Genomic DNA, 15,513 nt, shown 5'->3' on the forward strand with positions numbered 1-15,513 from the left:
CTCCGGAGACGATTTTAAAGGCCCTGAAGGGTAGTGGCAGCAGGAGCCCTGAGGCTCTGTCAGCAATTTAAAGGGCCTGGGGCTCTGCTGTGGTAACAGCAGCTAGAGCCCCAGGCCTTTTAAATTGCTCCATTTAAATTGCCCACTTCTGCAGCTGGGAGCTCAGGGGGTGATTTAAAGGGCTTGGGGCTCCCAGGCACTGCTACCACAGCCCTAGCCCCAGGCCCTTTAAATCCTGATTTAAAGGGCCTGGGGATTTAAAGGCTCCGCCTCTTCCGGTGGAGGTCACACCCCTTCTCCAGATTCCGGAGTACTGGCAAGTCCTTTAAGTTACTTTCAGCCCTGCCTGAAAGTATCAAGAGGCCACAAGATTTTTCTAAGAAATGACATACTTCATTACCACATCTTCTGGGGTCTATGATAAAGGATTCAGTCCTGTCAGTGAAGTTAAAAGGAACTTTTAACTCTATTCCATCAACTAAAAATGAGTAAATTATACCAACTTTTCAAAATACTCATCTGAGGTTCCTAAAAGAGGTGTCAGACCTTTTATTATCAGACAGCTCTAGCAAGGTAGCTAGAAGATTAAACGATTGCTATCCTTGACAGGAGTTATTTAATCCTTTCCTCTCCATTCTACTGTAAATGGGGTATTCAGAGGGGTTAAACTATAAATGCCGAGAAAAAAAAATATGAAGACATGTACTGCCTCAGATTCATTTAAATCAGTCTAGCTTCCCCTCTTTCCCCCTTCAATTAAAAAAGTTTAGACACCCCAGTTTCTGGCTCTTCAGAAGTTATACAGAGAGCACAACATCAGATGGAAGTCAGCATGGTTCTTTTATTTTCTTTCAAAAAAGAAAACAAAAACACCCTCCCCCTAAAAAACTCCCCACACTTTCAGACAATTTTTGATCTGTGTGGAATTTAGAAACCTCTAACTGTTTCTGTGAAAGCTCAATCATTCAGGAAGAACTGTCTAGAAACCCTAAACACTGTGTAGATGAGGAAAATTATATTATAAAACAATGCACCCAAACATTCCTGAGATTTTTGGGGGCTTTTATATTTAATTTATTTATTTACAAAGCTTAGTTTTATATCTGAAAGGTCAGGCTCTGAAATCCAAGTCGAAATCCAAGAATTTTCACAAGGTCACAAACACCGCTGTTCTTGGAAACTCCCACTGACATGCACAACGGGGGCTCCTGAGCAGCATAGTAACTAACAGATTACACTTTCCATATCATCACTACTGTAATTAAGCTTTATGCAGTGTTCAGAAGCGTACTAGGCATCTTGAATATATATAGCAAGATGGGTCCACGCTTCAAAGAACTTGCAGTAGGCAACATAAGGACCAACAGGGATGCAACACAGAAACATTTCCCCCATGCTCTCCTGCTTTCATTCCACCTATTTTCGGTAGTTAAAAACTTACAGGACATGCTCCATTCTGTACAGTTATAGGAAAAGAAAAAAAGAAATGTAGAAAAATACAACCAGATTAATTTGGTACCAGAAGTAGTACTAACTCAAGAAGTACTTCAAAACCTGGTTAAAATTTATTAAAAATAATGGCCCTGCAGAGTTCAGTTTCATCTACTGCAATGGAGTTAATCTGGGCCAAACCCTTATACCCCTTTGACTCTGAAGTACAGCTAACCAACTAAGAGTCCTGTGTCAAAACTGAAGCCTCCTATTCTCAATTCCATTGACTCCAACAGGACATGCACTAAATGCTTTCCTGAAGCGGCCTCCCTCCTGTCCTCACTAATTTTAATGTAAACAGGATTGAGAATGCCATTATAGATATGTTTTTTTACAATGATTAATCTTGAAACAAGTCTCTTAAGGACACCACAGTTAAATGACTTCCCACAGAGACACACCACTCGGTTTATTTTCAAACAGCTATAATATAAACATCTTAGCCCCCAGTCTTACATTGTGATCTGCGTGGGCAGATTGCTGAAGTCCTGGGGTGCTGTCAACTGCTCATGTGTATCACAATGCAGGACTGGAGCCCTAGAGAACACTGTGCTATTTTGGATAGAAAAAAGAAAACTAAAATCAATCAATCAAACATTTAATAAACCTCACCAGATGAAGTAAATGAATAACCATCTTATCTTAATTATCTTCAGGGACATAACATAACTAGGCAAAGGTTCAGCAGTTACAGCGGGTTTTAATGTATCGGGGAACTTACACACCATGCATCAGAGAATTCCAATGACTAAGGGCAAGTCTACAATACAATCCAAGTCAACTGAGGTTACATGGATTTACAGGCACCACAGTAATTACTGCAGTCGCTGATGTCCACACTACTTTCCTTCTGTTGGTAGTGTGAGTCCACACCAGGAGCACTTCCATCGACTGAAGAGGGGAAGTGTGTGGGGGAATGAGAGCCAGAGCGTTCAGCTCCACACAGCTCCCTGCTGGGAGCTTCTTGCCTTCAGCAGAGAGATCTGCACCTGAAGTCCCAGGACCCTGGGGGGGCAGCAGGGCTCCCGGTGGGGAGCCTGAGTGGCAGCCCAAGCCTGTCTTCCTGTTGAGACCTGACAGCAGCCAAGCTGGGGAGCTGGCAGCTCCCCAGCCGTGAAATTGACAAGAGAGCCAACAGCTGATGTAAGAAACAGTGTTCATGTCACCCTAACTACACTGACATAAGCCTTACACCTCTCCTGGAGGTGGAGTTATGATGTTGGTGTAGTCGGGCACTTACATTGGCGGGAGCAAGGCTGTAGTGTAGACACTGACATAGGTCGACATAAGCTGCCCTGAGTCAACCTAACTCTGTAGTATAGGCCAAGCCTAAGACACCTCATTCACTCAGTTTTACCTTAGCCTTGTACTATGAGTACAGTTAACATGAGATGCAGGAAGAGCTAGATTAAATGAATGAGGATGCATACAAATGAAGTTGCAGTTTTTATTTCACAAGTCGTATTTTAATGCTTTTATTTATTGAATGCAACATATCCCTCTTCTAATCACTTTCACGTTCTATTTTACATGCATCATCATTGATCTGGGTTAACTTCCTATCACTCCACTGCATTCCTTTCAAACTCTTTAAAGGTGAGCTGAAATGCCTTACAAAGGGAACATTATACAACACATTTGAAATGCTACTTTAAATTCAGTATGCATGTTATAAGTTAAAAGATGAAATGAAAGTTTTTGTAACTCAGTGATGTTCTATGTCAATGAGTTCCATGGTTACTGCAAAGAGAAAACTAGAGAAGCCAATAAAAGGAAGAAGCACGACAGGCAGACACAAATCTAGAGCTACCAGCTGAGTGGCCTTCTCCGGTCCCTTGCAGCCAGAGTTTCCTCAGGAGGGCTAGGACCACTCTTCCATCCAATCCTACCTAGATTTTCCAGGGAAACAAGAGGAAAGGCACGATCCTGCAAACTCTTTATGCTAAGTACTCAGCTAGTTGCCAAAGAGAGAGGGTTTGCAATATCAGGCCCTTAGGCACACTCACTGATGGGCAACACATTTCTGCTCATCATTTTAAAATCACCCATACTGCTGAACATGTGAACCAATATCTAGTTGTACAAATTACAAATGGATGCTACCCCACCCCCACGAAAATAAATGTATCTACTTCTTCACATTATAAAATGCATTCCTCTGACCTACTCAACAGAAATGTGCTAGTTGGTTCAATCTTCTCCACCTCACTTATAAAGCACAATAGCCTATTTCTTCTATTCAAATACTGCCTCCTACTTTACAGTGTCAACTCTTGCAAAGCTTTATTCCTTCTCAGAACAAAAGTCTGTAGCCTGGTCTCAGACAGCAGAGAACACCAGTCTAATCCACTGTCACATTCCACCAAACAGTTCCATATTATTTCCTTTATTAAGCCATTTAAAAATCAGTTTTCTGAGTGATTTCTTACTATCACACCATAACACAATACTTACTATAATCTCCTTAAATACAGTATTTCACAGTTCCCCTACAGAGACACTAGGCAATTACTCTATACCACATCTTCCCTTACTTAGGGCTGAGTTCAAAAGGAGGACACTGCTCCTGAATTTTCTATACAACTTCCTGTACTCCATTTTTTCCTCTCTCTCACCCCCACCCCCACCCCACCTGATTGTATGCAATTCTGAGTGGTGACATTTTATGAGTTCACTTAAGCCATGTAATACTACTGATTGAAATCTACACTGAAAAGAGAGCTGGTCCAGGTACGTTACCAGCCTCTAAGTATTTCAACAGTGCTCAAAAATGTGTTAGGTGCTTTAAAAAACAAACAAATACAAACACACAGTCTCTGCCTTGATGAGATTACAATTTAACTTAATGCATTACTTGACAAGATTAACAGCAATAAAACTCCCACCATTACTCAGTTTAGGCATATGTATAGGTTATCTAGTTAATTAACTCAGTGCATAAGCAATAAAGTGAATTTTAATGTAGAATATACCAGAACATATTTCAATTTAGGCCTGGTTCTTTTAAAATATCTTCATAAATGACTTAGATAATGATATGGACAGAACATATATAAAGTTTGCAGACAATATCACAACAGGAGGGGTTGTGAGTGCTTTGGAGGATAGGGTTAAAATTCAAAAATTATCTGAACAAACTGGAGAAATAGTCCAAAGTAAATAGGAAGGAACAATCTATTGCACTTATACAAAATGGAAAATAATTGCATAAAGAGGCGTACTGCAGAAAGGGATTTGGGGGGCTATAGGGGGTCACAAGCTAAATGAGTCAACAGCGTAAAACTGTTGCCAAAGAAAAAAAGAAAGGCAGACATCATTCTGGGATGTATTAGCAGGAGTGCTGGAAGCAAGTAATTCTTCCACCCTACTCCATACTGATTAGGCCTCAGCTGGAGTATTGTATCCAGTTCTGGGCACCACATTTCAGGAAGGATGTGGACAAATTGGAGAAAGTTCAGAGAAGAGCAACAAAAAAAAGATTGACGGTCTAGAAAACATGATCTATGGAGGAAAAAAAATTGAAAAAATTAGGTTTGTTGAGCCTGGAGAAGAGAAGACTGAGAGGAGACATGATTACAGTTTTCAGGTACATAAAAGGTTGTTACAAAGAGGAGGGTGAAAAATTGTTCTTGTTAACCTCTGAGGATAGGACAAGCAGCAATGGGCTTGAATTGCAGCAAGGAGGGGGGTTAGGTTGGTCATTAGGAAAAACTTCCTGACAGGGCGATTAATCACTGGAACAAAATTGCCTAGGCAGGTTGTAGACTCTCCCTCATTGTCTAATCTGTTCTTAAAAACCTTCAAACACCTGTCTAGCACTACTACTTAGTCCTGCCTTGAGTGCAGGGGATTGGACTAGATGACTTACTGAGGTCTCTTCCAGTCCTACACTTCTATGATGGTATAAAAGATCATAATTGTTTTGTTATTTTCCAACAAATTGATTAGTAGTAGAGCCTCATTTATTCACTCTAAGCAGCTGCAAGACAGTGAATTACTACATTTTGTGAATTAGCAACTTAGTTCAGCAAACACCTCCCCCCCCCCCCAAAAAAAGTGTAAGGATAATGTATCACAAAATGTGCTTTGTTCATATATTTGACAAGAGCACTTTAATTATTTGTGATGCTTCATATTATGTTAACAGATGTGTGGCATATTTTGTAAAAGTAATGATATTTTACTTATGCGAGACCTTACATCACACCATTCAGCAGTTAAAGCCTTGCTAAAAAGGGGATACACTATAGGTTTTGGTAATTTAATTATGAGCTTTACTCTGGTTCTCCTTTAGAAGGTACAGATAAGGGGAGGGAAGCTGACTTTACACCACACCGCACAGTATCACATTCTGTACATTGAGGACAAAATTATTTTTTAAACTTTATTTAAAGTTTTGAATTATATCACAATTCAAGTAATGCAAAACAAGTATTGCATTTTTGCAAAGAAACATAATTAGAATATACATTAAAAATGGACAAAATAATTACAGATCCAGCAAACCTGGATAACACTAATTTCATTAGGTGAAATCATGTAAGCATCCCTTTAATAATATATTGGTTAAAATCAAACCCTCAGTTTCAAGGTTACCAGTGTTTCTTAATGTTATCATATAAATGTTCTATGAGCAAGATAATAAGTAGATACTGAAAAAAAATTGTGGCACATCATGAAACATACAAATATAGGAAATTTCAATTTTAAAGAACTGCCACAGCTTCAGTATAGTAAATTCTAAGGGCCATACTGCTTATGACCAGGGACACAGAAAAACCGCAAATTAATCTTGTTCCGTAATCTCCCAACTCCTAGTGGAACTAGGACTGGCTGGAATATTGGCAATATATTTTGTATCATAACTTATTAACGCTTATGAAAGGACTTTTCTAGAGAAAATGAGCCAGATGCTTGGGTGCAATGCAGGCATATTGTGCTGGCATACTTCCAGTGCAAAATCTGCATAAACAATCCAGAGAGACTCATATACAGAGCATATTACTGTCAGAAAATTAAGGGCCTCAATAACTGGTTTCTGAGTCTAACAAACCAAGGATTCTGCAGTCCCATGTGCATTCTCACACTTTAGAAGCCAAATATATTTATTTCTTACTAGATTAGGGCTTGTATTAATTTAATACATCTCATGTTTGTAAGTGTAGTGTATCATTGGGATCTTAATTTTCATTGTAGATATTCACAGATTGGTGTATACTTTATGACATCCCAAGTGGAATACAGATAATGTTTGTAAATGTGGTTTAATTACTGTGAAGATTGTGAGCCCACAGACATTGGATTAACTTCAGAACATTTCCATTTGCTATGGGAGAGTTGCCTGTTCTAATGGAGCAGCTAACTAGCTTTTTCAAAACTCATCTTTTCCAGCGGATACTAGGTATGATCTAGTGTATCATTGTCATGCTATCTACTCTAAATCTTGAGATTCTCCCCCCCCCTTTTTATTATATATAAATTCATTTTTTAATCATGGCACACACATTTGCCATGATGTTTATGTTTTTAATCAGAAAATTTACTAGGAAAGTAACAAGGTGCCTTTCAACAGAGAAAGTTTGATGGCTGTTTGTAAAGACTTACGACAAGTAGAAGAGCAGGCAATTGTCACTCTGAGAAGTTGATTACATTTAGAGCAGCTGTTTAAAGGAATTTACACTGCTTTAGACAACTATCATGCAGCTAGGAAAGAAACTAATTCTTCCATCTCATTTCTACACCTGCCACCTCTCATCAGAGCATTAGTAATTGCTGTTTAATTATGTTGCATTGAATCTGATAGATTAAGGGCTTGATCCTACCACATGCTGAGTACCCTTGACACTCCCATATGACTCATGCCCCACTCCTGCAAGCCAAAAAGTGCACAAGATTCCCACTGAAGTAAGTTTGGTTCCACAAAGGGGTCTGTCCATGGACAACTCTTTGTAGTATGAGGCCCTTATATGGGATATGGGGCACACACAGATTGGCAGGAGGTGCTCTGTACATCATGGAACTGAGCCCCTGACTTCGGAAGTCTATTTTTCTCAGGTTGTAAGTGATAGTTTTAGTGTAAAATGTTTTGATTATTCATTTAAAAATTAAATGAATTTTCATTGACATATTGCTCCCCTGTTATATTTCATGCCTATTAAATTTGTGCAATTAAGTTTTACTAGCTTGAATGCTCAGAGAATGGATTTTAAGGCTTGCTTACTAGAATACTGTGTATTTAAGTTTGGTTTCCATGAGCATTTGCACTAGACAGCTGATGAAGAAAATCTTCAAATGTTCTAGTTTGTAAACAACCAATATACATTAAAAGAAAAAAAGAGTATTCTTACTGGATCCATCAAGAATTACAATCCAAAAAAACTGCCTGATTCTATTCCATATCTTTGACATTCTCTTTTCCTCTCCCATAGTTCATTACTCCCACTGATTACAACCTGTCAAAAACTCAAGCTCCAATCCTGCACCAAACAACCAGATCCCTGCACCCACACAGAGCCCCACAGAGGGAGGATTTGGCTCCAAGTTAAACGTGTAAATTCAGCATAAAAATAAGCCACTTTCATTATTCCTTTTTAAAAACTTTGTGGATGGCAAAATTAAACAAACAAAACAAACTCATACCTTCCCTTGAGGTCTTTCATAAGCTGCTGCAAGTCAGCCTCCTGCTTTTTTAGGTTTCCAAATGAAGACTGGCTTTCTACAAAGCCTTTTCCTCCAGCACCCAGGTTGATCTTTCCAAATGAAGTTTCAATACTTCCTCTGACAAAGTCTTCAAACTTCCCCTCATATTTCACAAAGTCAGACTCAACAACAACTTGGAAAAAATAATTAGAAAAGATTAATGCAGACTTGAAAACAATAGATCCTGAAACAATAGCAGAATGTGATTGAAAAACAGAAGCTTGTGGAAAATATAAACAGGTAAATAAAGTCACATAGAAGAGTTAACGGGCCTACAACCCTTATTTTTGTTTGTTCCATCTTTTCCCCAATCTGCTCTAACTATTTTTCATTTTGGCATTTTAAGGAAATGTATTATGATTATAGTACTGAGTTCAAATCCTATGAGAGGTTTATAAAGTACCCTAAAGATTTTTTCCTGCCATACACAGAATTAATACACAAAACTCAAATATCTATATTTTCACCTTTCTATTTTCCATTATCTTGGTTTGTCCTAAAACCCTACTGAAGCCAATGGAAAGACTCCCATTGATTTAAATGGGCTTTGGATCATAGCCTCTATGCCAAAAACAAATACACACTAGGCACAGAACTCAAAATTGGGAACTGTTATGTGCAAGTTATAAACAGATCACTCCAGATTACTTGCTTATGTTGGACACTCATGTGTGCTTAGAGATACTGACCTTCTTCATGCTATAACCCTTTTGAATGTAAGTCTAGCAATGGTGTAACTCAATGGTGGGAACAACTTGAGGAAACACATGTACAGACACACCACACGGGAGATGATGACATGGGGATAAAAATGCCTGAGCCTTGTCTACACAAGCACTTCCAATGTTGCTATCACCAGCCGATTTTCATTGGCACACATTAGCATAAACTAGTATCAGAATCAGGCCCAGACTCCTTCACTTGCTGGTCACTCAATCAAATCTACGTTTAGTCACCTGTGACCAAAGATCTTCAGTTTTGGCAGAGATGCCAAGGAAGACTGCGCTCTCCCCTGTATACAACTGGAGCTGGACTTTCCAAGTCAGGGTTGATAAATATTGGGGGGAGCCTATGGGAAAGCTTGCATTCCTGCTACCTGCGTGGTTTTCTGTTTTAGGGAATCAATGTACAACCTTGTTCTCCATGTCAACTAATTACACATCTGAAACAAACTTTTTTTTTTTTAATTGTATTATAAAAGCTCAGATAGTTGTCAAGACTGATCTGCCCGAAAATTCATCATCATTTGCCCCAGGGCTTGAGGATTATGAGATGCATCTCACCTCACTGTGGCGGGGCAACAGGTAACTGCTGAGCATATCATAGTGCGCTCTCACCTAGAGTGCATTATGACTGCACAGTATTACCACACACTGGAGCCTGACAGTGACTCTGAAAGAGCACTTCAGAATGTCAAGCCATAAAATAATATCATTTAATAACACTGTCATTTGGAGTCTCCAGCATTCAATCACACTCCTCCCACTGGACAAGACATTTCACTTTTTAACTAACATTTTATTAGTATTGTTATTAACTAAATGACAAGTCAAGTACAGAAAAGATCAAACCATCTCATTTAAAAGTGCTGAATATTTCAGAGCCAAAGAAACCCTGCAGTAACATGCTGCAAGAACTTTCTTTAATAATGGTTAGAAGAGATTGTACTTTGCATTCTTCTTATCTACTGTAATGTCATATAAGTCTAATTTTACCTGGTTTTATAGGTTTGTCTTCAGTAAGCACATCATTCAGCGTGACTGTCAAGAAATGGTACTTTGGTTTCTGCCAGCACCACAATTTCTTCTTCTTTGTTACTAAGTTCAGAAGTTGTAATTTATCTGAGTCATTCAAGCGGGATACAGGGATCAAGTCACCGCCACAGTCAGTCTCTCTCACAAAATTTTTTGTTGCTTTTGCAAACATCTTGTTGAATCGTTTAATATCTGAAAGAACAAATCCCCTTTAAAAAGTGCAATTGGAAAGTATCTGTGCTTAGCTGTCCCCTTTAAAGAAGCTTAGAGTTTTAAAGAGTTAATATGAGAATGTCAGTATTAGTATCTCTCTTTGTTTAAGGGTCTATGTCTACCCAAATCAGTGTATTTCACAAGATTTTTCTAAAAGTGAAACCATACAGAGGAAACAGTTAAAATTACTACATAAAGTTTATAAACTGAGGAAAATATTTTTCTCCCATCTGTTTTTATATGCCCATGTGTTACTTGTACCAACAGTTAAGTAAAATATTTTCAGAATAAGTATCATTTTTAACTTGACAGTGTTCTTTTAAATCCAACTGCTACCGCTAAAGAGTTCAAGTTGAAATGTAAAATGTCTTATCTGTCCATTTCTTTTCTTTGAAGCTGTATATTCACACATTCTTCCTTAATTATCTGTTCTGTTCCACACAGGTTTTAGATTTGTCAGTTAGAGATGCAGACCAGGATAGGGGAGGACAGACTTCAAAGCAAGGACAGACACTCGGTGAGCATTGGTGAATATTGACAGAAAAAAAAGAGAGAAGAAAAATACTGAGGGGAGCTTGGCCATAGAGCTTGTTTCATTGTTAATAGAGGAAAGGAAGAAAATATCTTTACAGAGACAGAAACTTGCCTGTTAATTCTCCCAAAATTCCATTTCAGATAATACTTCACACAGTGTTAACCAATTGATGTTCAGGTATTTTCTCATGAGACCCCTGTGGCCTATTCTTAGTTCTATATTTAAGCAAGGTTAGTAAAAGGTGCTTTCTGACGACACAAAAAATGGAAGGAATTTTAACAATGTTTTAAAAGTCAAACAATATTTTACCTAAAGGTCTCTCAGCACTTTCATTATAAACTGCTATTGCAATGTACTTGGGGCACAGTCCAAAGCCCAATGGGAACACTTCCACTAACTTCAGTGGCTGGTGGATCAATTCCTTAGCTCTACCTTTGTTCAGATTCTTGCATTCTCAAACTTCCAATCACATCCCCAGTTTTAGGCTTAATGAAAATTTAAAACTGACATGCATATGTACAAGTATGGGATACATTTTCAGAACATTTTAAAAGACAATCATTCAACTCCATTTATATTTGGAAGGGAAGAACCTCAACAACAAACAGGCAGGATTTCCCCCATAGACTTCTACTATGGTGAAGCTGATTTCTGGAACTAACCTGACAAGTTATTTGTAGTGGAGGAGAAATACTGGAGAAATTCTCACTCCCTGCTAAAGTACCAGTTTCTAAATGTCCAACTACTTCTAATCCCCAAGGAACATTCTTCTTCTCTCAATACATACAGGTTTGCATATCCTTTACTCCTTACGCTGAAATGGAGTGAATCAGGTCTGCATAGGCAGACCTTTCTACATATGAAAAGGGCCACTGACTTCAAAGAGGTTAATGCAGAAAGGAAGTTCACCACTCACTCAGATACAATTACAGAAATGGATCCTAAAAATGACACATCATTTACCTCAATCTACTCTACAGCACCCTCATCTTATAGGAATTTCAGAAATCATAGACTTTAAGGTCAGAAGGGACAATTATGATCATCTAGTCTGACCTCCTGCACAATGCAGGCCACAAAATCTAACCCACCCACTCCTGTATCAAACCCCCAACCTACGTCTGAGCTACTGAAGTCCTCAAATTGTGGTTTGAAGACTTCAAGGTACAGAGAATCCTCCAGCAAGTGACCTGTGCCCCATCCTGCAGAGGAAGGTGAAAACCCCCCAGGGCTTATGCCAATCTGCCCTGGAGGAAAATTCCTTCCCGACCCCAAATATGGCAATCAGCTAAACCCTGAGCATGTGAGCAAGACTCACCAGCCAGACATCCAGGAAAAAATGCTCTGTAGTAACTCAGATCCCACCCCATCTAACATCCCATCACAGGCCATTGGGCATATTCGCTGCTAATAGTCCAAGATCAATTAATAGCAAAAATTAGGCTATCAAGCTTAGTCGTGAAGCCAGATATGTCTTTTGCCCCCGCTACTCCCCTTGGAAGGCTCTTTTAGAACTTCACACCTCTGATGATTAGAAACCTTTGTCTAATTTTAAGTCTAAACTTCCTGATGGCCAGTTTATAGCCATTTGTTCTTGTGTCCACATTGGTACTGAGCTTAAATGATTCCTCTCCATCCCTGGTATTTATTCCTCTGATACATTTATAGAGATCTATCATATCTCCCCTCAGCCATCTTTTGGTTAGGCTAAACAAGCCAAGCTCTGAGTCTCCTTTCATAAGACAGGCTTTCCATTCCTCAGATCATCCTAGTAGCCCTTCTCTTTACCTGTTCCAGTTTGAATTCATCCTTCTTAAGCATGGGAATCCAGAACTGCACACAGTATTCCAGATGATGTCTCACCAGTGCCTTGTATAACAGTACTAACAGCTCCTTATCTCTACTGGAAATACCTCGCCTAATGCATCCCAAGATCACTTTAGCTTTTTTCATGGCCTTACCACATTGGCGGCTCATAGTCATCCTGTGATCAACCCTTACTCCGAGGTCCTTCTCCTCCTCTGTTACTTCCAACTGATGCCTCCCCAGTTTATAACAAAAATTCTTGTTATTAATCCCTAAGTGCATGACCTTGCACTTTTCACTATTAAATTTCATCCTATTGCTATTACTCCAGTTTACAAGGTCATCCAGATCTTCCTGTATGATATCACGGTTCTTCTCTGTATTGACAATACCTTCCAGCTTTGTATCATCTGCAAACTTTATTAGCACATTCCCACTTTTAATCTTTTTATTACTGACTTTGGCATAAAATAAGACTGGTCCCAAAAAAGATCCCTGAGGAACTCTACTAGTAACCTCTCTCCAGCCTGACAGTTCAACCTTAACCTGTTGCAGTCTCCCCTTTAACCAGTTCCTTATCCACCTTTCAATTTTCATACTGATCCGCATCTTTTCCAATTTAGCTAATAATTCCCCATGTGGAACTGTATCAAATGCCTTACTGAAATCTAGGTAAATTAGATCCACTTCATTTCCTTTGTCTAAAAAAATCTGTTACCTTCTCAAAGAAGGAGATCAGGTTGGTTTGGCACAATCTACCTTTTGTAAAACCATGTATTTTGTCCCAGTTACCATTGACCTCAATGTCCTTGACTACTTTTTCCTTCAAAGTCTCTAGATTAACCTGAATCTCAATGGAAGAATCCTAGAACAGCTTTCTGTTAACGCCTTCATGTAGCAGAAATTTATCTTATCTTGTTTTTTCAATTCAAATTTTAAACCTATTAATCATAGAAATATTATTGTCTCCTTGAACTTGATGCCAACTAGTCCTACATACTCCTTTCACAGACTTCCATTCAGATAAAACCGTTTCAAAGGGACACTTCTAGTCTCAATGGTAAAACAATGTTCTACTCAGAGTCGCCCAGAGGTGGGGGGGGGCAAGTGGGGCAATTTGCCCCAGGCCCCGGGCCCCACACGAGACTACAGTATTCTATAGAATTGCAACTTTTTTTATGGAAGGGGCCTCCAAAATTGCTTTGCCCCAGGCCCCCTGAATCCTCTGGGCAGCCCTGGTTCTACTGGGTTTCCTAAAAAAACTTCAGCTGGGGGTGGGGGGGCAGGGGCCTGTCAAGCAGGGCACTAAGCGTTGAGAGGACATTACCTTTGCATTTTCTTACTTTGGAGGTTTATGTTAGACCAGGGCTTGGATTGACAGAACTAGAGGGAAAGCTATTCCCCATGTCTAAATGAAACAAATTATTGTAGACTGATGAAAGAAACCAGCAGAGAAGAGGAGGGGTGCTTTCCTTGCTTAACTGGGGACTTGAGCTAAGCCTTTAAAATGAGTTTGCATATGGGATAGGGAAGAGACAGTGTTTAAGAATATTACTAAAAAAATGCAGAGGAAAAACATGTCAGCTAAACTCAGTCCCGTCCCCCACCCCTGCCCCCCGTGACGGACACCTCAATATTCTTTGGAGTAGAGATTAGCTTTTTTTTCCTGTATTTGTGCAGTGCCTATCACAGTGGGGTTCTGGTCCATGACTAGGGCTTGTAGGTGTTTTATTTATTTGTACTGTTGTGGCAATCTAGTTAAACAAACACATCTCCCTGTACTTCATAATATTTGTATAAATTTACTGCAATTTCATAGCTATATGTTTAGGAACCCCAGTTATCTGTAGTTAGGAATATTAATTCTACAGGAACATTTTTCAAGGGGCAAAGAGGATTGTGGGAGTGAGTACATTTTACTCTGGGCAGCAAAACAGGAAGTTTCATGAAAGTTACCCAGTATTTCCCATTTATCAGTATATTAAAATGTAATTTTAAAAAAAAAAATCAGTTTTGACAAAGGACAAAATTGCTCAAAGCCTTAGGCAGCAGGAAGAGGAAGGCTGATGTTGAGGATGAGAAAGCAATACTACAGAATGTTAGAACATTACTAAACAACTTGAATGTGTAATCAAATACTTCATAGGAGGGTGCTTATGTACGAAACAAATCTGAAAAAGTAGCTTGACAGTCTAAAGAACTGTTCGACTTTATATTTAGTGAAGAACTGCAACAGAGGACATATCCTTTGAATTCTAATGGGGCCTGAGTCTATACTGAATTATATTGAGAGACAAGTAAAGAGTAGGTAGCAACAAGTAGCATATACATTTTATTACCCATTTATAGCAAAATTTGGAACTTATTTTCATGGCCTTATTTTTCTGGATAACTTAAATTTTTAAAAACTACAAAAGCAAATACCAAAAATTTAGTGTGGGAATTATTTTGGGGAAGTTCTAAACACAGGTCAGACCAGGTCTTCACAATGGTCCATTCAGGCTTGGGAAAAAGTTCATGCAGTTATGCATCTGACGAGATGGGTATTCACCCACGAAAGCTCATGCTCCAAAAACATCTGTTAGTCTATAAGGTGCCAGGACTCTTTACTGCTCTTACAGATCCAGACTAACACGGATACCCCTCTGATACTTCACGCAGTTATTCAGCCCTCAAAGGAGTTAATTTCAGGCCCTCCTCCCTGCAATCCTTGAAAACACATGCACATTATTTAGCAGCACTTAAAAGAGGATTGTTTTCAATTCTGTTTGCCTCTAAGGGATGGTCTGCAAAGATGCACTGCATTCACTATAGCAGTATAATTAAAGCAGTAAAAAAAATCCCTAGCATGGACAGAGTTTACACTGGATTAAATTGCTTATGCTAGTACAGTTCATCGCTTTATAGGCAGGAGAATCAGAGGTGCAAGGTATCCATAGAACTATTTCACTTAAAAAAAAAAATCACACCCCCAACTCCTACCCCCCCAAGCCATACTTAGGGTGTGTCTTCACA

The 15,513-nt window shown here is 39.0% G+C and overlaps 1 protein-coding gene and 1 long non-coding RNA gene across 9 annotated transcripts in view; one reads left to right on the forward strand and one right to left on the reverse strand.

Annotated features, from left to right (window-relative positions):
- The window catches only part of LOC115645751, a 952,243-nt gene that overhangs the window by 307,856 nt on the left and 628,874 nt on the right, over window positions 1-15,513 (forward strand). The gene's annotated exons all lie outside the window — the stretch shown is intronic.
- GSDME (gasdermin E) overlaps window positions 1-15,513 on the reverse strand; it is a 35,208-nt gene that overhangs the window by 19,281 nt on the left and 414 nt on the right. For 3 of the 7 annotated variants that reach the window (XM_030550802.1, XM_030550805.1, XM_030550804.1), the window contains exons 2-4: window positions 9,906-10,136; window positions 8,131-8,323; window positions 1,948-2,043 (exon numbers count right to left, since the gene is read on the reverse strand). In XM_030550802.1, coding sequence (XP_030406662.1) covers window positions 1,948-2,043; window positions 8,131-8,323; window positions 9,906-10,116 — 500 coding nt within the window. In that variant the 5' untranslated portion in view covers window positions 10,117-10,136. Of the gene's footprint in view, window positions 1-1,947; window positions 2,044-8,130; window positions 8,324-9,905; window positions 10,137-15,495 lie in introns of those variants that run through there. The other 4 variants (XM_030550808.1, XM_030550806.1, XM_030550807.1 and 1 more) reach the window with 3 other exon arrangements.

This window comes from Gopherus evgoodei, chromosome 2 (genome assembly GCF_007399415.2).
Source record: "Gopherus evgoodei ecotype Sinaloan lineage chromosome 2, rGopEvg1_v1.p, whole genome shotgun sequence".
In the NCBI taxonomy this organism is placed as follows: Eukaryota; Metazoa; Chordata; order Testudines; family Testudinidae; genus Gopherus; species Gopherus evgoodei.